Consider the following 22,358-nt stretch of genomic DNA (forward strand, 5'->3'; position numbering starts at 1 on the left):
ACCGATTGAATATATACGTTTAAAAACGACTGACTGAATTTTAACGCCAATTAACAATTCTGTAACGGTAATTTAACGCTGTTAAGTCCCGAGTTGAAATCTACTAATGAATTAAAGAGAAGATTTTATTTGACAATAATTTAATACATCAAGTACTTTTATTCCAACCAAAAACTATTGGGTATTAAACGTCCAAATAAAAATAAGTTAAGGTTTTTTTTTAGGAATTTTCCCTATAAAATATTAAATTAAAAGAGATTAAACTTAGGATTACACATTATTATTTTAGAAATATTAATCTTTTTATTCTCCAGTGAACAATTTATTTTTCCTTATCAAATCTAAGATATATTGCTATTTCCCAAATCTTTTACATATAAATTTCTTTTGTTAATTATTTAGAAGATACGAAAATAATAATTATAAACAAAACAATTCGTAAATATATATTTTCTGTTGGATTCCATAAACCTGCATGCTGTTTTCTTTATTTTTTTTTAATCTCTCACTTTTTATTGGTTTAATTAAAATAATATTTGTATTCAAATTTTTTTTTTAAATCTAAGACTTCATTTCCATACTACTCACACACTTTGTAACAACTTGAATAAAAAATAATCTTTGTAATTATTTAAAGGTGAAAGTGTTTCTCTATATCAGCAAAAACAAACAAAGATATTGGGAGTGATCAAAATGACAATTTTTGCAGAAGATACCATAGCTCAGTTATAAATTTATGATCTAAGTTCGTATCATTTTTTTTAATATAAGTTCATAATGAATCTATAATAAACAAGGTGTATTTATTTATTTTTTATTTTTGTAAATAACGATTTTAATAAAAGATATTTGATTTTTTTTTAAATACATATCTAAACAATATCTGCATATTAAAATAATTTTAAAAATATTTAAAATAAAATAAAAAATCTATTAGAGGATTTTCAAAAATACCTTTTTCTATATCACTTTTGTATTATTAAAAAAAATATATATTCTATTAGTATTGTCATTTATGAATGATACTAAAATTTGAAATTATTTACAAAAACTGACACGACTAATTAAAATCAATTATTATAACCGATTTAAATATTAGCTATCGGTTTAAAATAAACCACTGACAAGAAAGAGGATCTTTGGTATGTTTTGATTATTTAAATTACCAGTGGTAATTTTGCCAACCTCATGTGGACCCGACGGGTTAGTCAACCTGTTGTAACATATTCGGGTCGGGTCAAAATCTCAACGTGGATAAACTGGTGTCTGATATCATCTAAGTTCCAATTTTTTTTTTCTTTTCTTTCTTTCTCAGAGGCATTTCTAAGCTTATCAATGGTGGATTGGTCTACACTCCCCAAGGATCTCTTAGACCTAATCTCAAAATCTCTAGAATCTTCCTTTGATCTCATCCACTTCCGTTCCGTATGTTCTTCATGGCGATCCGCCGCCGAGCCGAAACGTCCCCTCCCTACACATCACCTCCCGATCCTCCCCGATAACGGTGGCAGCCTCTTCCCCGATTCCGCCGTAGGTTTCCGTCTCTCCCACCGGAGCATCTTACTCATCAAGCCTCATGAACCGCACATGGAGTCTGATTCCTTTGGTTGGCTGATCAAAGTCGAGGAAGACCATAGCACTCCTCGAAAGGTGACTCTTTTAGATCCGTTGAGTGATGTTAGAAACTCAATTCCTGAGCATTTCCCTCGTGTGCTCGATATGTCCAAGTTTAAGGTTCGAGAATTGGGTTCTGAATGCAAGCTTCATTATTTCAATACCGTTGGTGATATTGTAGACAGTTTATTCTTGGAGAAAGCTGTTGTCAAGTACTTAGATTGTGATGTGGAGTATAAGTTTGTTTTGCTTACGATTCATGTCTCTGGGAAGTTAGCTGTGTATAGGTCTTGGGATCGGGCTTGGACTGTGATTGATGACATGCCTTCTCCTTATGATGATGTGTTTTTCTTCGATGGGCGTTTCTTTGCTGTTGATAACAATGGGAGAGCTGTGGTTGTGGATTACACTTCTTTGAAACTCACCTTTGTTGCAAGTCCTGTGTTTGGTGGTGATAAGAAGTATTTGATTGAATCTTGTGGTGAAATGTTGCTTGTCGATATGTATTTGAGTTTAGAGGCAGTTGATGGGGATCCTGGCTTCGCAGAGGAGATCTTGGAGCATCCTGCGTTTTACATGAATGAGAGAACGGTTAAGTTTAAAGTCTTTAAGTTTGTGGAAAGAGAGAAGAGTTGGGCTGATGTTTACGATCTTGAAGATAAGATGTTGTTCCTTGGTGATGATTCCACCTTTTCTGCTTCAACGTCTGATATTTTGCCTCTCTGTGGGGGAAGCTCTGTGTTCTTCAATGGTAATGTGTACAATGGGGAAGACTTGGGAGCGATGCAAGATCGAGATTTGGGAGTGTTTGATTTCAGTAGTGGGAAAATTGAGCTGGCGCAAAAGATACCTGAATATGCCATGCTGTTTTGGCCTCCACCTCCTTGGGTTACTTCTCATGAGGTCAGTCAGTAGTTTTGAATCTCTTAACACCTGAAGTGCCCTTTGTCTAGGGTCGTTTGCTTATTGTGTATACACTATCCGACATTTTCACCTTGTAGCCATGGAAACACTGTGACATTATCCTTGTATCACTCCACATCTTGTTCAAATATTTGTTCATTGCGAACATGTAAAACGTTGAATGTCTCAGCGTGTTGAATATCATACTGGGGAGACATCATCCAGGTCTTGAATTACAAAATCCGGAGTTTAGGACCTTGGAGATGCTATGGTTACACAGAGGTTAATCTTTCTGAATACTTGTCAGACTGAGAGAACCCATAGAGACAACAACTAAAATTGTTTTATGTTTTCCCAAGCTTTTCACTAGCTTGGCGTACATAAAGAACCTTTTTTGTAATCTTTCATATTTTTCTCCAAAACAATTTGTTACAGGACAGACTTACTTGGTAAATTCACATATCCTGTTTCTAAGTAAATTATCTAATCATTTATGTGAAAGTCAGTAACACCCGAATTCTAAAACTTGAATTGGATGATGATGATGTAACGACAGAGCTAAACCAAAAAAATGGGAATTAACCGGTACCAATTTTCTAAACCGAAATCCGGTATTTGGCGATGTGGTGTGTTCAGTGTTCACTGTTCACGCTACAAAAAAACGTATGGGGACAGTGAGTGATGTTGGAAAAGGATTTACGGCAAAACAGAGGCAGCAACCTCGTTACCAGTTGAAAAATGGCGGCTTTGATCCAGACCGTACATGGTGGTAAGCCCAACTCTTGTAAACTCTCATTGATTCTTTCGATTTTCATAGCTAGGGTTTGAAAGTTTTTCCCTTTTCTGATTACCAGTTGTGTATTAACGAGTTCCTCTGTTGTAGCATTAGTTTCTGTAACTAATTGGTACTGAATTGGGCATAGTAGCTTTACATGTATGTAATTTGGGAATTGAATCTCAGTTTCTGATTCAAATCATCTATATATGGTTGATTTCTTGGTTACTCATTTATGAGTACAATACTATGCAGGTCTGGTTGTTACCAGAACCTTTATGTCCAGACATATACCTCAGAACCAGGTGATAAGCAGCAAGAACAGACTGTTCCTTTTCACTTCGCCTCAGAGGCTAAGCCAAGGGATATGTTACTCGGGAGAAGAGCTTAGCAATATGTCATGGACTTACAGAACGAAAATGATAGTTCGTTGCAAGGCTGGAGCAGTGCCTTTGATGAAGCAAGGCCACAGGTTTCTCTCATCCCTGTCATCCCCATCTTTAGCTGGAGACCCGTCAGCGACAAACCGACACATCAAGAAGTTTGTAGCTGCTTTTCCTAAATCAGTGGCTCTCAATGTCCTCTCTCATCTCCTCTCGGATCACACTTCCCATCCCCATCTCTCCTTCTTTGCTCCTCAGTTGTATTCTGAAATCACTGAAGCGTCGTGGTTTGATTGGAACCCTAAACTCATAGCTGATCTTGTCGCTCTTCTCAATAAACAAGAAAGATTTCAAGAATCGGAAACACTACTTTCTACTGCGGTTTCAAGGCTGGAGTCGAGTGAACGAGACTTTGCTCTCTTTTTATGCAATTTGGTTGAATCAAATTCTAAACAAGGGTCTATACAAGGATTCAACGAAGCCTGCTTTCGTTTGAGAGAGATCATTCAAAGATCTTCATCAGTTTATGTTAAAACTCAAGCTTACAAGTCTATGGTTTCTGGATTATGCAACATGGACCAATATCATGTTGCAGAAAGAGTTATCGAAGAGATGAGAATGGATAAGATAAACCCGGGGTTGTTTGAATATGAGTCTGTTCTATACAGCTATGGAAGATTGGGATTGTTTGATGACATGAACAGGATAGTACAGAGAATGGAAACAGAAGGTCACAGAATCGACACAGTTTGTTCAAATATGGTTCTTTCTTCATATGGTGCTCATGATGCTCTTCCCCAAATGGGTTCTTGGTTACAGAAATTGAAGGGTTGTAATGTTCCTTTGTCAATAAGGACGTATAACACGGTCTTGAATTCTTGTCCTACAGTCATGTCACTGTTGAAAGACTTGGATAACTGTCCGGTTTCTCTTTCCGAGCTGCTTACTATTCTGAATGAGGACGAAGCGCTTCTGGTCCGCGAATTGACTCAGTCATTAGTTCTAGATGAAGCAATTCAGTGGAATGCGGCGGTAGAGTGTAAGTTGGATTTGCATGGTATGCACTTGAGCGCGTCGTACTTGATAATGCTACAATGGATGGATGAGATTAGACTTAGGTTTAGTGAAGAGAAGTGTGTGGTTCCTGCTGAGATTGTAGTTGTGTCTGGATCCGGAAAGCACAGCAACGTAAGAGGAGAGTCACCGGTTAAAGCACTGGTTAAAAAGATTATGGTCCGGACTAGTAGCCCGATGAGAATTGACCGGAAGAACGTTGGTAGTTTTATTGCCAAGGGAAAAACTGTAAAAGAATGGCTATGCAAAATGAAGTTATGACTGTTAATTTAACCGTAGGATTCACAAGTTGTGTTTGTCCAAAAAAAAAGGATTCACAAGTTGTTAGTTCTGCTTGATTGAATACCAATTACCACATTCATGAATCGCAAAAGAACACAAGAATGTGATAGTGCATATGATGTTTTAACAGTTTTAATAACTCAGTAGGTTAAACAATTTTGTATGGGAAAACCGAAAACCAGTGAAATAAAGTTTTTACATTATTTTGTATTTGGTCATTTCCTTTTGAATATTAGTCAAATCACTTTAATGGTTAAAAAAAAAAAAAAAAAAATCCTGATTACAGTTTTACTAGTTTGGTTTATAAAGTGTAATAATAGATGCTTCTAAATTGGGAAGTTTCGTTGATATTTTGTTATGTTCTGTTTATTGAATAATGTTGGGCATTTGAAGACAAAAACTCTATAGTAAAAGTTGCTATCCTGCAGTTTCCGAGAAACTTTCATTTGTTTGTCATATAGTATATGTTTATGTATATTTCCAAGACCCACTAGTCGAACTCACTATAGTGTTGTTTGGTCTGTTGGTAACAAGGAAAACGATTTAGGCTTTGAATGGGGAGTGGGAAAATGAGTGAGCCCAAGTGGTATTTCCACTTATGTGTTCCCATTCAGCAACTGCAAAAAAAAAAAAAAAAAAAAAAAGTAAAGGGAACACATGTAGATAAGAAACTCTTATGTTTTAGTAAAAAAAGTGAATGATCTACTTTTATGTAGATATAAAGATGTTTTAAGTGAATGAACCACTTTTAATATTGATGTAGTTAGTTTTATTTTAGTAAATGAAAAGTTTCATACCTTTATGCTTTTGACTAAATTAGTTATAATTTTAATTAATCATAATGTTGGGATGTTTTTAGTTGTTAATTAATAAGGAAATCAATAGAATTAAAAACTTTTATACATGGCTCATAACCTGTAGTTTATATATATTTTAAAAGTATCTCTATATATGTAAACGTAAATTTAAATTTTTATAATAATCTATAGTAATGCTGTTGTAGCTAATTTTTTTTACTTATGTGAAAGAAATGCTAGTAAATTTTTTTATTATATATATCATGTTTTCTAATTATGTTTTTATTTTATAACATAGAGATTTAACAGGTTTGTAATTATGTTTTTCTTTTATAAAATAGAGATCTAAGTATGTTAATAAGACAATATTATGAATAAAAATTTAATAGCAAATAAGGTTTGTAAACTTTTAGTGAGGAAAAGTTATAATTGTATATGTATAATATTTTTATGTTTTTGACTATGGTTTATAATTGTATATGTATAATATTATAATGTTTATACCATCGACATATATTATATATATACACAATTATATAAGATTTATGATTCATGTCTACACACTAATGTAATACAAAATTATAAAAAAACTCAAATTTAGTATGTAAAAATAATTAATATTCATATAATACAATATTAATTAGAATCTACTTATAAAAAATTAAATACTAATTTAAAATTGAAATATATTATTTTAAATTTGTACAGTACTTTGAACCACTTTTACCATTCAAACATAAATTTTAAACCGCTTAATCCACTATAGATCCACACTTGTTTCACTAGATCCGCTAGATCCACTTTTTTCCGCTAGATCCGCTAGATCTGCTACGCCTGATACACTATCTCCATTCGGAGCCTTAATTTTTTTATAAATTTGATATCTACAAAGATCTACTGATGTAGGTTTATTGGACATACCAGAAATATTCGAGATTTTTTTAATTATCTTTGACATTTCTACCATGGAATTGATGTTTGAGTCGTGTTGAGTCTTTATAAATGCAGCCACAGGTGCTTAATAGGCTATCAAAAAGATAGTAAAAAACATATTCTAAAGAGTTTATTAATTATTTAAACGTTAAGATTATTTTTATGGTTGAAAACCATGTGATATGCTGTTAAGATTTTATGACTTAACTATGATCCAAGATAAATAAAGATTATAACAATTCATAATGTTACGAGGAATTAAAATTGGTTCATACTTCCTAATATGCATTCTCCATCGTATTATTAGACGGATTTAAAAAACAAGATTTTGTAAATTGATTTAGAATATAAATGGAATTGCATAATGTAGTTTCAATGACTTAATTAAGATTACAACACTAACAACACCATATAAGAAGTTGGTGTTTGTACCGAAGATTGCACAACACTAAGTAAATAAAGATTTTTGGGGAAAGAGTGAAGCTGGTTCTTTTATTAACGATAAAAACATGAGGTTGTCACTAACACGAGTCAAGATTGAGCTCGTCAGTTCACAGGAGAACTAATAAGCTAATAATGACGAGCTCGGAAGCTAAAATGAATTATACAAAAGACAATAACAATTTTCGATGCAAAATATTGCTCTCTAGGTATTGTCCGGGGGTGAGGATGGTGATCCCAATAAATGTTGTTGCCTTTTATAGCGGACTGTTGACCTAGGGTTTCTTAGGGTTCCCAGTGTGAATTGTCGAGATTGCCCTCTACGGAAAGTGAATGACTTTCTCCCAGTTTTATCGGCATGAAATCACAACTAATGAGTCTTGTTGGGCCGAGTGGCATATTGGATGCATCACATATCTAACAGTTGGCAAAATATCTAAACACCAAACTATTGGTACTATGCCTAAAATTTTCTATCAAAAAAAATATGCCTAAGATAAATTACACATAATTTGCTTAGAAGATTAATCAATGGCTTCTTATTAAGAAAAGCTAAAATGATATGTTTATATGATTTTAAAGCCTGAATAATTTTGTCCAATCACATTTTTGATGAAATAAGAAATAATGTTGTTACAATTTATTTAATTACCACATCAGTCTTTTTTTATTTCTTAGTTTTGATTAAAATTTAATTATTTTTATCCGAAATTTTGTTAATAGTTTTATGTAAGAAAAGTTCAATAATATTTTATAACTTTTGTTTAAAATTAATTAATTATGGCTAGTAAGAAAACAAAATTAAAAAAGAGCAAATAGTTTCGAGGCTATGTCTGTCCCACAAAGACAAAAGTCTTCAAGTCTTTGGAGGAGACTTCCCAAGTCAATCCGAAGATTAAACAAAATGGTGGAAGTCCCACGATCAAAAAGTTTTTATTCTTGTTCACAATAATTGAAAAAAAAAAAAAAAAAAAGATATGAAAACAGTGCAAAAAGAAACAGAAGAACCAAAGTCCATATGACCATTTCTCAATTCTCATATAAAAGCGCGTGGGCTCCATCCACTTTGATCAAGACCCTTCTTCTCCTTCTTCTTCCAAGTAAAACATCACAAACCTCTAAAATAGAGTATGGTAGAATATATATAATCAAATTAGAAAAAAAAAACTTTTTCAAATTCAATATGTTAAATCATTCTTCATCCACCTATTTTTTTCCTCTCTTGACTTAGTCTACTCCATCAAAGTGATGCCCCATCACACAAAGAAAATCTCTCACATAACACATTGGGTCCTAGTTGTATATAAATGTTCATTGCATCACCTAAGTGTTTAACCACCAACAACATTTTACACTTAACACACAGATTTTAAAAGAACCAAACTCACACAACAAGTGTTCTTTTTAGGGACAGTGAGAGAGATATGGGAAAAGAAACTGAGCTCCCGGGTTTTAGGTTCCATCCAACCGAGGAAGAGCTTCTTGATTTCTACCTCAAGAACATGGTTTACGGGAAAAGATCGAATGTAGAAGTCATTGGTTTCCTCAACATCTATCGTCATGATCCATGGGACTTACCTGGTAAGTGTACATGGCTTCTCCAGTACCCTAAAACACTTTTTGTCTCTAGGTTTTGTATTAAAAGTCTTATTTATTATCACAGGGTTATCGAGAATCCTCGGAGAGAGAGAATGGTACTTCTTTGTGCCAAGGGAAAGAAAGCATGGGAACGGAGGGAGGCCAAGCAGGACAACTGAGAAAGGATATTGGAAGGCAACTGGATCCGATCGTAAAATCATAAGCTTGTCTGAGCCAAAACGTGTGATTGGGCTCAAAAAGACGCTTGTGTTCTATGAAGGAAGAGCACCAGGAGGAAGCAAGACTGATTGGGTCATGAACGAGTTTCGGATGCCTGATAATTGCACCTTACCAAAAGTACCTTAAGAAAGTCTTAAAACAATTATATGAACCAGGGAAAAAAAAGACTTTGTTGCTCATCTTGTGATCAATTTGTGCGCAGGACGTTGTGCTGTGTAAGATATATAGAAAAGCCACTTCATTGAAAGTATTGGAGCAAAGAGCAGAGATGGAAGCTAAAATGAATCAAACATGTCCTAACTCTCCTCTCCCGTCTTCTGAGACGATCTCATTCGTTGGAAAAGAAGAAAGCTCGATGATGATGACTTCGTTCCGTGTTCCTCATGAATCAGCCATGGAGGAAGCAAACAAGATCCTAACGCTTCAAGAAAACGCGAAAAACGAAGAGAAGCAAAGAGAAGCAGAGAACAGAGAAACTTCTTCATCACTGAAGCTGCCTTTTGGAAGCTTACCAGAGCTACAATTACCTAAACAAGGAGTAGAATGGGGACCAGACCAGTTGCTGAGTATAAGCCCGTGGCTACAGAATCTTACACCAATAGTTAACTTATTAAATTGGTAATATATGTCAAAAAAATAAACGTATTAACTATTCTTCAATGTTACTTTGTAAAAGAAACAGAGCTTGTAGCAAATAGTACTATTTACTCAACTTTAATGTATCTTTTGTAAGTTTGTAACATAAGAAAATTCCATGTAACACTATTGAGTCTTTTTTTGACTACACCATTAAAAAAAAAATCCCTAAACTTTGAATCAAGTGAATCAAATGCATGTTATTATCTATGGAGTTTCCAAGAAGAAAGAAAACTACTAAACTAAAATAAAATCATTACATGTGGAATCAATGGACGTAATTAAGCATGAAAACGGTGTCGTATTACGGTCCACATAGTCACATAGATAAGGAAACTGTGAAGGAGAAAAGGTAAAGATGGGTTTCGCCGATTAGAATGTAATTTTTTTTTAATTGTATCTCTCTACTCTCTAGTTAGATTTGCAAATGGTGTAGCAACTAGCAAGAAACCTATTTTGGAATTTTATGTGTTGTCTTCATTTCAAGATTCTCGATGGTTTGAGATTGATGCTGGAAAAATGTTCTCAACTAGCTTATATATTTTGTCTTCGTGTAGTTGTTTATATTATCCACTTGAGGACAGACAAATAATCTAGTACAAGTTTCGGTCCCAAATTTGTCTGAGTCGTTAGAGCAATCTCTTGTTGGAGGTTATGAATTCATTATTCTATTAGAAGGATCTTAGGCCAGAAAAAAGTATACATGTATACTTCCAATACCATAGGTCTTAGATAGACTCAATTGAACAGAGACCTTGCAGACTAGTCTCCTAGTTATGACTTCTGCATACATGGCTTACAAAGGAACTTACTTTGGCAGGACTTGATAAGAAAATTTAAAGAAATGTAGCCAATTGTCAGCTGCATTAATTAAAGCTAATGAACAAGACGAAAGTTACATGTGAAGACAAGGGATATATTACCCCGAATTCCAATCCGAGAAGACCGTGAAGATGGAGGATGTTCTGATCCTAGAGTCACGCACTAGAAGATTTTGAAGGTGGACTTAAATTACTTCCAAAGTCATTGATCAAATATTGTCTCAGTTCTTAACATCTTAGGCCCTTAAGTCAACACATTTTGTGGATAAAAGTAATATACTTGTAAGAAGGAACATTGAAATAAATGACTGCAAGATTGTTATTAATTTCTTCTTTCAAGAATGATCATCAAAAAACCAAAACAGTTTCTAGATTTCCAGAAACTTGATACAATTATTTTAATCTTTGGCAGTGAGAACATTTTCTTTTATGAGATAGACATATCATGTGGAGGTTCAGTTTCTAGATTTCCAGAAACTTGATACAATTATTTTAATCTTTGGCAGTGAGAACATTTTCTTTTATGAGATAGACATATCATGTGGCATCTCTGAACCTCCACACGGTTATATGAATTAAAAAAGGATATCCTTAGAATACGTGTTAACCGTTAATTAATCCTTTGTGGTTTTGTTAAGTGTTAACATGCCATGATCTACGGATTCGGATCTTGCCGCTACTTCATCCAAACCACCATTATAACATTTGTCTTAATAGGCTTTCTTTTTTATATATATCTAATCATAATTCAAACGTGTAAGGTGTAAGCTACTGTAAGGTGTAATCATAATGCAAACGTGTAAGGTGTAATCTGAAACTTCACAGAGAAAAATATTATACAATTCCTTAAAGATAGGCATGAGATTTACACGATTGTGGCATTGCCTTCAATAAGAGACAAACCATCTTTGAAGATATCTCATTGCAATATTCTTTAACTACCAAGAGATTCTTTCTGCCTATCTTGCATGTGGTGTATATAAGTATTAGGCGTTGAGAAGGCAGAACAAACATCTTAAGCTCTCTCAACATCTTTTCTTTCACCAAGAAACAAAGAGCTTAAGATACACAATAATGGCAGTCTCTTTTCACGTTCGCTCTAACAGTTTCCCTTCTAGACTTCACCCACAAGCTGATCATGTCGATGAGCAGTTGGCCCGATTAAGATCTTCCGAGGAAGCCTCAACATCTTCCATCTCATCTATCTGCCAAAAACTTGACAACATTCAGGATCTACATGAGTCTCTTGACAAACTTATTCGTCTACCTGCCACACAACATGCATTAGCTCAAGAGCAGAACAAGAAAGCCGTCGACCAGCTTCTTGATGGATTTGTGCAACATTTCCAAGGACGCTTTGTCACAGATGAAAGAGGGCCTCATGGAGGTCCAATCAATTCTTCGAAGAAAGCGCGGAGATCTATCTGGAGAGGTCAAGAAATACATAGCCTCAAGAAGATCCCTAAAGAATTCATTCCAAAAGGTCCTCAAGAGTTTGAAGGTTAAACAAGATCAGGAGTGCAACGACATATCCTTGGCAGTGTTTGGAGAAGCAGAAGCTGTCACAATTTCTCTGTTTGATTCTCTGTTTTGCTTCATGTCTGGATCAAAGACTTGTAGCAAATGGTCAGTCGTCTCAAAGCTTATGAACAAGAAGAAAGTTACATGTGAAGCACAAGAAAACGAATTCACAAGGGTTGACTCCGAATTCCAATCTACAAAGACTTTGAAGATGGAAGATGTTCAGATACTAGAGTCATGCATTCAAGATCTTGAAGATGGACTTGAGTCTCTCTCTAAGTCTTTGATCAAATACAGCGTCTCAATACTTAACATCTTAGGCCACTAACGCCTACAAAATTTTGTACAAAAAGGAACTATTAATAGAAATATACTCAATTCTAAGCATCGATCTTATTTCTCTTATCTGTGAATGTTTAATCATCAAAGAATAAGTTCATCCTAGAAACAAGAAAGCAGAAAATTCTCAATATATATATATATATATATATATATATATATATATATATATAACTCTTCATTAAACATTTTAAAATTCATGGGAAAAAACAAATTTACGGTAATAGATTCATATCCACATAATTTGAATTGTCACACGTACTCTACCATAGTTACTCTATTTATGCTTTGTAGGGTGAAGAAAAATTGAAATGATTCAATAAAATATGCTGTTTTCTTTAAAATCACACATTTTTTACAGTAGATACATATATATATATATATATTAGAAGAGTTATCCGCACACTTGTGCGGATAGGAATTTAATAAAAAATAAATTCAATTTTATTTTCTAAATTACTAAATCAGGTTTTTTTTTTAATGTTTAATTTTTTTCAATTCCATTTTTTAAAAATGGAAACAAATAAGAGTACTTAATAAGATGTTTACTATAGTATTCTACATATGTAATATCTTTATTAAGATTTTAAAGCCCATTTTAAAATTTTCAAGTATTTAATAAGCCCAATACATTCGTTATGATTAATTTTAATTAGAATAAGATAGGAAAGGAGATCACTCTAATCTCTGAAATCAATGAACTAATGTACTTTTGTCTATTTTTTGGTCTATAACTATATGAACTAATGATATTTGGTTAATTCTTTCGTCTATAAATATATGAACTAATGTTCTAATTGACTTCCTTCGTTTAGACCATTGAGATAATATAGAAAGCAACTCATATAAGGGTTTCTAGTAATTGGTCATACAAACATTCAAAATATTATCAAGTTTGCATTACAAAAAATTTTAAAACTAATGTGCCTTCAGCTTACGTCCCTGTAGTTTCTCCTTCATGCTCTATTACATGATTTATGTAATAACGTCCAGCAAATTCCAAGCTGAAGATATAGAAAATACATTCATAAGTTAAACCCTAGCATGATACACTACTTGATATTAATGAACATTCAAAACTTACATAGCCTTGTGATGCTCAAGTCCTTCAAACTCCGGTTTTATAAATATCTTGGAGGAGGCCAATGTGTTTACAATACACGGTGTACCTAAGGATGTTTTAAGTGTTATATAAGTTTGGTAAATGATTATACCACATAGTGTTTAGCATTTGTTCAATCAAGCGAGTGTTATTAATAGTACATACCTTCGTACTCTCCAACCCTCCAGAAACGCAGTACACTAAATACCGGTTCAGTCTGATATGTGAGATGGCATCGAGGTGACTCCCATGTAGACATAAAACGGGTAGCATAGTCGCTTACTGCACGACACTTGATAGTTTCATTCCTACAAATGTAGATAGTCAAAACATTTTATGAAAGAGTCAAACTTATAAATCTTAGTAACATGATAGGTGGAATAAATGTATTTTACCTGCCATTTAATAGCGTGAAGACAACTTCATTATAATGATCTCTCTCTGTTGTCCTTCACAGCTACTACACATCCGCAAACATCTATTGTGGCAAAAATCATTTTTTTCCCCAATGAGATGAATGAATATTCCCAAAATCTATCATCTACATATAACTATTTTGGTAAAAAGTTATTTTTGTACTTTTCTATGGGAGGGACCAATACACAAAGTTCCAAAATTCCTAAAAAGTCTCAAGATTTTTCAACACAAAGATAGCAATTATCTATATTCACAGGGTTTAACTAAAAGTATTTAAAACTATTTTAAATAAACGTACCGAAAGAGATGGGATGAAGGATTCTTGAACGATAAATATCGTCCAAATCTTCGAATCGGAAGTAATTTTCCGAATTTATTGATTCGAGCAGAGTCATGGTTGAATCATCCGTAAACTTGATCTGGAACGGATGATGAGTATTCCTCTCCCTGAGGGTTGGATTGATGACTTTGAAACTCCTAATATCATACCATTCACCCTCATAAATATACTTCCGGAGCTTTTTAAGTGTAGTTGGCACAAAGGCCACCTCAATTGTGTCACCCTTCAAAGTTTGTTAATCATTGTGTGAGTAATCTAATATATAAGAGCTGTTAAAAAATGAATATAAGTAAAATTCTCGTTCTTTTAACTACTCTAACCTTTTCGTCCACAAGAAGAAGAACCCGTTTTGTGAAAAATTCGGTGACATACCAAGAATTCAAGACCTTGGCGTAGATACACCATCTCGTCCTTCCGGGATGAAGTTGAGAAATATAATCGTTTCTCATAATTTCCTCAATTTAAGATTTTCCTGCTTCTTCTCTGCTATCGAAAACGAAAGAGGATTTCGATTTGTAAGAATACAAACAGTCACTATTAAACGTTGTGTCTTAAACGTTTTAGTGTCTCAGTTTTTTTTGACTATTATATATTATTATTATAAATATAATAACAGATCAAAGACAAAGTTTGTAGTTAATAGATATGATGCAAAAATAGAATTTAAATGTGTTTGAGAATTTATAGTTAATATATAGACTTTATGATACAACTAACAATTATATATTTTCAAACAACATTGTTAATACTAATAACAAAAATGGTTTACTTCAATATAAAATCTATATCCTAATTACATAGCAATCTTATCATTTGAGATATGTTACAGCAAATTATAACGAGACTTATGGCAAAATATTGAATTATAAATATCTTAAAAACTTCTTTATTTAAAGATAGAAAATAAAGTTCAGGTCTAAAGATCCAAAACAATCATCCAACTACAAACGATAATTAAACAGTCTCAAATACCTCTTTGAAAACAACATTAAGTGTTTTATTCTGACATTTCCCATCTTTATCTGTAATTAACACCTTCAATCCTTTTCTGGTTGTGACTCGAGAGAAGGCAACATAAAGCTGTCCATGTGTGAAAACCGGTTTCGGTAGAAACAATCCAACATGTTCTACCGTCTGACATTGACTCTTGTTTATAGTAATTGCAAACGCCATGGTAACAGGAAACTGTCGTCGCTTCATACGAAAGGGAAACTTTGCATCAGGTGGACTAACATACATCCTATGGATAAGTACCCTATCACCAACCTTTTTTCCTGTCACAATTCTTGCTTCGATTACATGATTGGCTATCTGAGTGATAATTAGTCTCGTACCGTTACACAAACCTCCTTTTGGATCTATATTCCTTAACAACATGACATGTGCTCCTAATTTCAACGTCAAAACATGGCTTGGCAATCCTGAAACTTGTATACTGTTTAAGAATTCCTGAGTGTAGATCATATCATCATGTACGCTTGTGTCAGACGTTTCAATACTATCAGAGGTAAGATATCGTCTCTCTTCACTTGTGATCAACAAAACTAAAGAATTTTAGGTATGTTTTAATAGACATTTTTAAATAAAAACTTTTTCTTCAAAATCCATATTTTTAGATAAAAACTTTTTCTCCAATATCCATATTCCATATTCTATTTAATTTGCATACCTGGGAGCTTAGTAAGCATAAACTGATTTATCTTATCAACATCGTCGTTCCTTGGACTTAGAATAGCTCTTTCACTAAAGAATTTTGGATCAGTCCTCGTTGCAAAACGTTCTCCGTAAATCTCTTCAACTATTGCTTCAATAGGATTCCCACTTGTATTAATTAATAAATCATCAGGAATTTCAATCTCCACATCCCCACTATTTGACTCGTTGATTTTCCCATCCCCGATATCAAGAAGCCACTTTGAGAAAATAGCGAGAGCACCCGCGTCCATACTATTACTTGCCTTGCGAAGTCTCAAATTTTCGGTAAGCTTAAGAACTTTACAACTATTCCAAAGAACAGATGAGTTTATAGATGCTAAAACTGTCGCCACTTTTCCTCCTTCGGTAATAACAGGTAGTATTTGTCTAAAATCACGTCCTAACACTACTACTTTACCTCCAAATATCTGGTCACACTTCATGATATCTCGCAAACTCCTATCCAAAGTTTCATAACAAAGCTTGTTCATCATTGGAGCCTCGTCCCATACTATGAGCTTTGCTTCTCTAATTAAATCAGCAAGATCAGATTCGACATCGATCGAACACACAGAATATTCATTAAGATTGTTTGGAATACCAAATCTTGAATGAGCAGTTCTACCACCTTCCAAAAGCAATGCAGCTATACCACTTGAAGCAATATTTAGAACAATATTACCTTTAGCTCTTATATCAGCATCATGAATAGTCCACATGAAATTTTTTCCAGTACCACCAAAACCATGGACAAAAAACATTCCACCTTTGTCGTGATTCACAAAGTGAATGATATCTTCATAAACACGTCTTTGCTCATCATTTAGCATTGGTAACAACTTATCGTAGAACTCCTTTTGTTTATGAGGCTTATATATTTTTTCATCTGCGATAAGCATATTTACTCATGTGTTCATGATAATATCATCTGGTTTAGGCATTTTCTCGAAGGCTGTAAGAGACGTCCCATTCGATCGCAACATAAGTTCTATTTCAGTTAAACATATATTTTCTGTCTGAGCCCGTGTCAACATTAGACCTACCACAATAAGTTAAACACTTATTTATAATCTTGTCTTGCGGAAAAAAATAAATATTTTCGATTAAAATAAAATCATTTTTATATACCTGAATCATTTCTGCGTCTCCTTTCTTTAAACAAAATATCCTCACACAAGATGTCCTTTGTTTTATTCCAAACTTCAAGAGGAACAGTTAAACTCTTTGTATGCAGTAGGATCACAAATAATTTTCTTAAAAATTCCCCAAAACACCATTCACCTGCTTCATTTATAGCCGCAATGTATTCCTTATCGTCGTCTAGTAATCCCAATGCATAACAAGCTTCCTGAAAATCCTTATAAAGAACACCGTTGACTGTTTTTAAATAGTCAAAGCTTGTTGGTCCTGGAATCTTATTAAGCAAAACTCTCAAGTAATAGGCTTGTCCTACAGATGGCGGTACGTATGTAATCCTGCCTATTGCAAAAAATTTCTGCTTCTCCGACCCTGGCTTCCAAAATTTTTCTTTCTTATTCCACACAAATTTAGATGGTAATTCAGCATACGTGAGTTCTCTAGCTTGGTGATATATTTTGTTGCATTCCATCCAGCCCAAAAATTTAGAAGTTCTGTTCGTTGTACGGTGCAAGACATCTTCTATTGGATCATCCTCGTTGTAAATAGCCAATTCTTGTGCTGGAAGATGAAACAGGAGCTTTTCTACAGGTGTAGTACGATAACAAATTGGGAAAGCAAATATTCGCCAAGAGGCCTCACATGCAGATACGTATCTAAAAAGGCTTGAATTAGTTGGATAAAAAATATGCGAATCTTTGACAATTTGTATAAACAGTTATTACCTGCAATTGAAATACTTTTTTATTTCATTTTCTTGATCTTCTCCTCCTACGTTGGCTCTAACATAATCCGGACCTTTAGTGATATACTTGAACAAATACTTGACTAAACGTGTCTGATTGCACCACTCAACATTTATATGAGCACGAAAACGGAGAGACAAATCACGATTATAGGGAATAACATAACTATTATCGTATTGAAAACCCCTTTTTTCCACAACCCTCCCATCGTTTCGTCGTCTATATATTGGATAACCAGCATCGTCGACAATAGTATTATCCATGTATGGCTTTGGGAAGAATTTAGTGCATTTTACATTATTCATGCAAACACTATTTCTATTCATAGAACCACAAGGACCATGAATCATCACATCAGAAACAATTTCGTATAAGTACTTATCCACTTCTTTATCAGGAATTTCAGCGCTTATGAATTTATCAATGTCGTCTGTTGTACGCATCTTATTGTCTGGATGTAAAAACAGAATCATGTGCGCATGAGGCAGACCCCTTTTCTGAAATTCTATTGTATACATGGCTGGACAATATTAAATAAAAAAACAATAATATATTTACACTTTTCGGAAGACTATTTGAAATTATAATAAATATTATGAAACATACCAGAATTTACGATACCAAACGTTTTTTCCTTTGTCACTTGGTCCAATAATCTATCAAGTTTCATCTTGAAAACTCGGCTGCATATATCAGGTTTATCTTCTTTACTAAGACGATGCCTTTATAGATAACGATCTATTTCAGGCCATCTTGGGTTGCACGTAAAGGTTATGAAAAGGTCAGGAAATCCATAATACTTGCAAGTAGCCATCGCGTCCAGATAATGTTGCATCATATATCTCTTTCCACCTGTAAACGATGACGGAATACAAATTGTCTTTCCATGTTGTGCAAGATCTCCATGTCCTTTTTCAGCAGCTTCAATTATCTTATCAACTCTTTCAGTTCGGAGTTTGCTTTGGTTCATCCAAATGTAGTTCAACCTGTTTGATTCTATAGTAGTGAATGCATCGACTAAAAACTGCTGGAATAATTTGCCTGCCATAACAATAATCGAAGATTCTTAATATATTTCAAATACTCTATATGCATAAAATTCTCTCATGGTGACCGTTTTCCTTTTACGTCCACGGGTATCCACAAACCCTATATCGATGCCTAATTTGTAACCATCTTCACCATAGTGGAACAACAATGGGTATTGTAAAGGCAAGTACGTGGGATGAAGTTCACTTATCCGTTGTAAATTTCCCGAACGACTTTTTATAACAATGTCACGTTTATTTACACCAGCCGTAAAGTCTCCGGGAATTAGAGCAACAACCTCTTTGCTGGTAGGAAGATTATGAGTCCTTGCATCAGTGGTCCTTTCCGAAGGTAATATCAATCGCAAACCTTCGCTACCGTCCTCCATATTTAATCTTTCACGTGCCGATCTAAACGCCTTAACATGCGGGTTATGACTATCAAGCATCTTTTTTAAAAGCTCAACAATCTCACGTCTTAAATCTCCCGCAGATCCAGATGTCCTATATTAATGCCAATTTAAAAAAATATAATAATTATGATTAGTATAATATAACAAATACTAAAGATATTTTACATACTTATAAAATATGACAAATATTTATATACATATTTAACATTATTAATAATTACCTAAATGCAGAAATTCTATTAGATACTTCGTTATATACATCATGTATATATAATTGTAAAAACATTGGTTCCTTGCCAGGTTCTGGTAAAATATCACCAATACGATGATAGTTTTCCCCGCACATCTGAAATAGATAAGGACCTCTACCATTATTTATGGAATGGTTAATTTTACCACATAAAGATGTGAACGAAAACATCATGTTGTATGCTCGTATGTTATCACAGAAGTTTTTACTCCGGTCGTCGTGATTATAAAACAACGATAGTAACGTTTTAGGTGCAGTCTTCAACGTAGGAAGTATTACTTTGCCACGATGGCAACACAATGAAAAATCCGGCTTTGCCTTTTTAGTCTGTTTATTCACCTGTTCTCCATACCACATATATGCTCCACAATTTTCACATAAAAAATAAGGATCTCCATCATCATAATAACCTATAAAAAACATTTGTTAATATTTTAAATATATATTAGTTAAATAAATACATAATTACAAACTATCATATAACTATTCACATATGCATCGAGATATACCATTTTTTAGTAACTCAGCTTTTATTGGTGGAAACCCAAGAAACATGTCAGATGCCATATTGTTTTCATTTATCTCACATGAATTCTCATCAGTAGAGCTTTCAGAATCGCTTTCATCGTTCGTATCCGAGTCAGTTGCGACGTAACATGCGAAATCTTCGTGTAGTCCTGGAAGAAGTAAATTTTCTGCAGAAATAACGATTAAATTAGTTACTTAGCATTTATTTATTTACATAAATACTAATTAATTCCATTCCGGACATATGACCTCTTTTCTTTCTTTTCGCCCTTTTAGACTTCAATATTTGCATTCTTTTCAACCTTGCCATCTTATGTTGATCAGGATACTGAATATTCAATGCATTCGTAAAAGCAGGAAGATTCATCGTAGAACTAACACCTGAATTTCATTGTCATTGCGTATGATATCTTAGATTTGAATATAACATATCTCTTAATGTTAAAAATTGAAAATGTCGTTACGTTTTCTAGATACAGCATGTGTCGATACATTCTTCCTTCGGTATGGAATCTTCGAAGGTCTCATTATGTGACGCCAAGAATTGCGATCTGCAAAAAATAAACGAAACTACGATCAAGAATTCATATAATCGACTAATTATGATCCTTCTTGTTTATACCTTAATTTTCTTAGTCATTTAGTGAATATCGCTGTTAGGTCTGTTTATATAAGAAGATGGTACGTATATATTTTCTAGACTAAAAATGTACTAATTATTGATATATACGAATATTAACTTATGTTTCTATATATCCTCTTAACTTTTTTTTTTGGAAAAATCATTTGTTATTTATCTTTCTAATTACGTATACGGATCTTTGATACATTTTTTTAAGTTTTACTTTCTTGAAGTTTATCAATATTTTATTTAATTATATTTCCATATTCATACATATCAATATCAGATCTAAATTTAAGCATTATTTTATTTATATACTATTGGTCTGATTAATATAACATATATATAGTTACAAATAAATTATAAACCTATTAAATTTAATTATTTATTAGCAACATTTTATTATTAATATAGGTTTGGTTGTATTAACTTATAGTAATCATTATTAAAAAGCTATTTCAATGTGTTATCGAAACAAAATATTGAGAAACTAATGAAAACGATAAAATCTCTTATAAAAATTCAATAACGGATTATAGTAACATCATGATCATACCTACTAAATTAAATAAAGTAGGTATTATTAAAAAATTAAAATATTTAATTATAAAATGATCTTTGAAAGTTAATCCTTTGTCGTGTTAGATCTTTGCATCCATAACTTATTCTTCTCACACCATTTATATCCAGAGGCACCATTATCATATGCGTTAATTGTCTCGTTGATAGACATCATATTGTTTTCCATCCAGGTATCAAATTTTGATTTCTCATTCTTTGATTTCAATATAATATCTTCACCGTCAACAAAGGAACTTTGACGTTAAGATGCGCCAATGAGTGATCTTCGGAAGATCTTGATTCTTTCATGGTTTTTCTACTTTTTTTTTCTCTGGTTCTGGAATGCTATCCTCACAAAAGAAAAACAATTGTTCTGGTTGAATTTGCGTACGAAGCGCATATTCATCAGCTCTTGAACTTTTCTTGGTATATCGTCGAACTCGGGTTGAACGTTTCATTATGATTCTTCAAATATGCATTTAAAACTTGTGAGAATGAAATTACAACGATTCAAAATATTGTAATAAGCTTTAATTTTGCGTTACCTCTTACGTCAAGCAGCTATAACTCTAGAGAAGGATTTTTTTTTGTTCCGAGTTGTCATGGTCCAATATATAACATGTAGAAGATAAGTTTCTAAATCCGAGAATATTGTGTTTCCTCAAACTTTGTATTGAATTTTGTCAATATTCAAGTTTAACATTAAGTTATTAATTTAAAAATACTTATTAAGATAAATGCGAATGATTATTTTCCTCAATTTAGTAATGAATATTCAGGCTTCATAATGAATATTCAGGCTAATAAATTTTCCATTTATTTTAACGTATTAACGTTCTTTTGAACCCTTTAAAAAAAAAAGTTATACTTTTGGGTCATTCTTGTCTTTAATTATATTAATAGTTACTTAATTATACTAACTATCAATATTTCCAAAACTATTATATACCATGATTATTTTATTTATGTCAAATTATATATATAAATCTTTGTTTATTTATAACATTATACTAGTAGATGACTAAATAATTTCAAATCAGTATTAGAATGATAACATGTTTTAAAGTGACTGAAATGGTTTGAAATTTTTTAAATTCCTCTAAAAACATAATCCCATTGAAAGTATAAATAAATAAAAAGAAATAACAGAACGGCAAAATATTCTGAAGTGATGGAAATTGT

At 33.1% G+C, this 22,358-nt stretch overlaps 5 protein-coding genes across 7 annotated transcripts; 4 read left to right on the forward strand and 1 right to left on the reverse strand.

The window, feature by feature from the left end:
* The first annotated feature begins 1,280 nt into the window (after positions 1 to 1,280).
* LOC104767007 (F-box protein SKIP23) lies at positions 1,281 to 2,996 on the forward strand. Of its 2 annotated transcripts, none has more exons than XM_087502950.1 (2): positions 1,281 to 2,517; positions 2,616 to 2,996. In XM_087502950.1, exons 1-2 carry the CDS (start codon positions 1,336 to 1,338, stop codon positions 2,688 to 2,690), a joined length of 1,257 nt encoding a protein of 418 aa, XP_087359076.1. In that variant the 5' UTR covers positions 1,281 to 1,335; the 3' UTR covers positions 2,691 to 2,996. The 2 variants fall into 2 exon arrangements, with proteins under 2 accessions (XP_087359076.1, XP_010489317.2); XM_010491015.3 differs by having other exon boundaries at positions 2,708 to 2,996.
* A 14-nt stretch (positions 2,997 to 3,010) lies between these two features.
* On the forward strand, positions 3,011 to 5,241 carry LOC104767008 (pentatricopeptide repeat-containing protein At2g17033-like). 2 transcript variants are annotated; one of them, XM_010491016.3, is made up of 2 exons: positions 3,011 to 3,286; positions 3,548 to 5,241. In XM_010491016.3, the coding sequence occupies exons 1-2, from the start codon at positions 3,256 to 3,258 to the stop codon at positions 5,008 to 5,010; spliced, it is 1,494 nt and encodes a 497-aa protein (XP_010489318.2). In that variant the 5' UTR covers positions 3,011 to 3,255; the 3' UTR covers positions 5,011 to 5,241. The 2 variants fall into 2 exon arrangements, with proteins under 2 accessions (XP_010489318.2, XP_010489320.2); XM_010491018.3 differs by having other exon boundaries at positions 3,171 to 3,283.
* Positions 5,242 to 8,332: 3,091 nt separating this feature from the next.
* Positions 8,333 to 9,840, forward strand: LOC104767009 (NAC domain-containing protein 6). The gene is made up of 3 exons (XM_010491019.3): positions 8,333 to 8,783; positions 8,866 to 9,137; positions 9,223 to 9,840. Exons 1-3 carry the CDS (start codon positions 8,627 to 8,629, stop codon positions 9,640 to 9,642), a joined length of 849 nt encoding a protein of 282 aa, XP_010489321.2. The 5' UTR covers positions 8,333 to 8,626; the 3' UTR covers positions 9,643 to 9,840.
* Positions 9,841 to 11,368: 1,528 nt separating this feature from the next.
* On the forward strand, positions 11,369 to 12,385 carry LOC104767010 (uncharacterized). The gene has a single exon (XM_087500911.1). It carries the CDS (start codon positions 11,805 to 11,807, stop codon positions 12,324 to 12,326), a length of 522 nt encoding a protein of 173 aa, XP_087357037.1. The 5' UTR covers positions 11,369 to 11,804; the 3' UTR covers positions 12,327 to 12,385.
* Positions 12,386 to 13,271: 886 nt separating this feature from the next.
* On the reverse strand, positions 13,272 to 18,247 carry LOC147920868 (uncharacterized). Its single transcript, XM_087501267.1, has 6 exons — positions 17,754 to 18,247; positions 15,866 to 16,350; positions 15,434 to 15,740; positions 13,605 to 13,747; positions 13,422 to 13,506; positions 13,272 to 13,341 (listed from the first exon to the last, which is right to left on the reverse strand). Exons 1-6 carry the CDS (start codon positions 18,245 to 18,247, stop codon positions 13,272 to 13,274), a joined length of 1,584 nt encoding a protein of 527 aa, XP_087357393.1.
* Between the last annotated feature and the right edge of the window lie 4,111 nt (positions 18,248 to 22,358).

The sequence above is a fragment of the Camelina sativa genome, chromosome 19, assembly GCF_030686135.1.
Source record: "Camelina sativa cultivar CO46 ecotype springtype chromosome 19, ASM3068613v1".
Taxonomy (NCBI): Eukaryota; Viridiplantae; Streptophyta; class Magnoliopsida; order Brassicales; family Brassicaceae; genus Camelina; species Camelina sativa.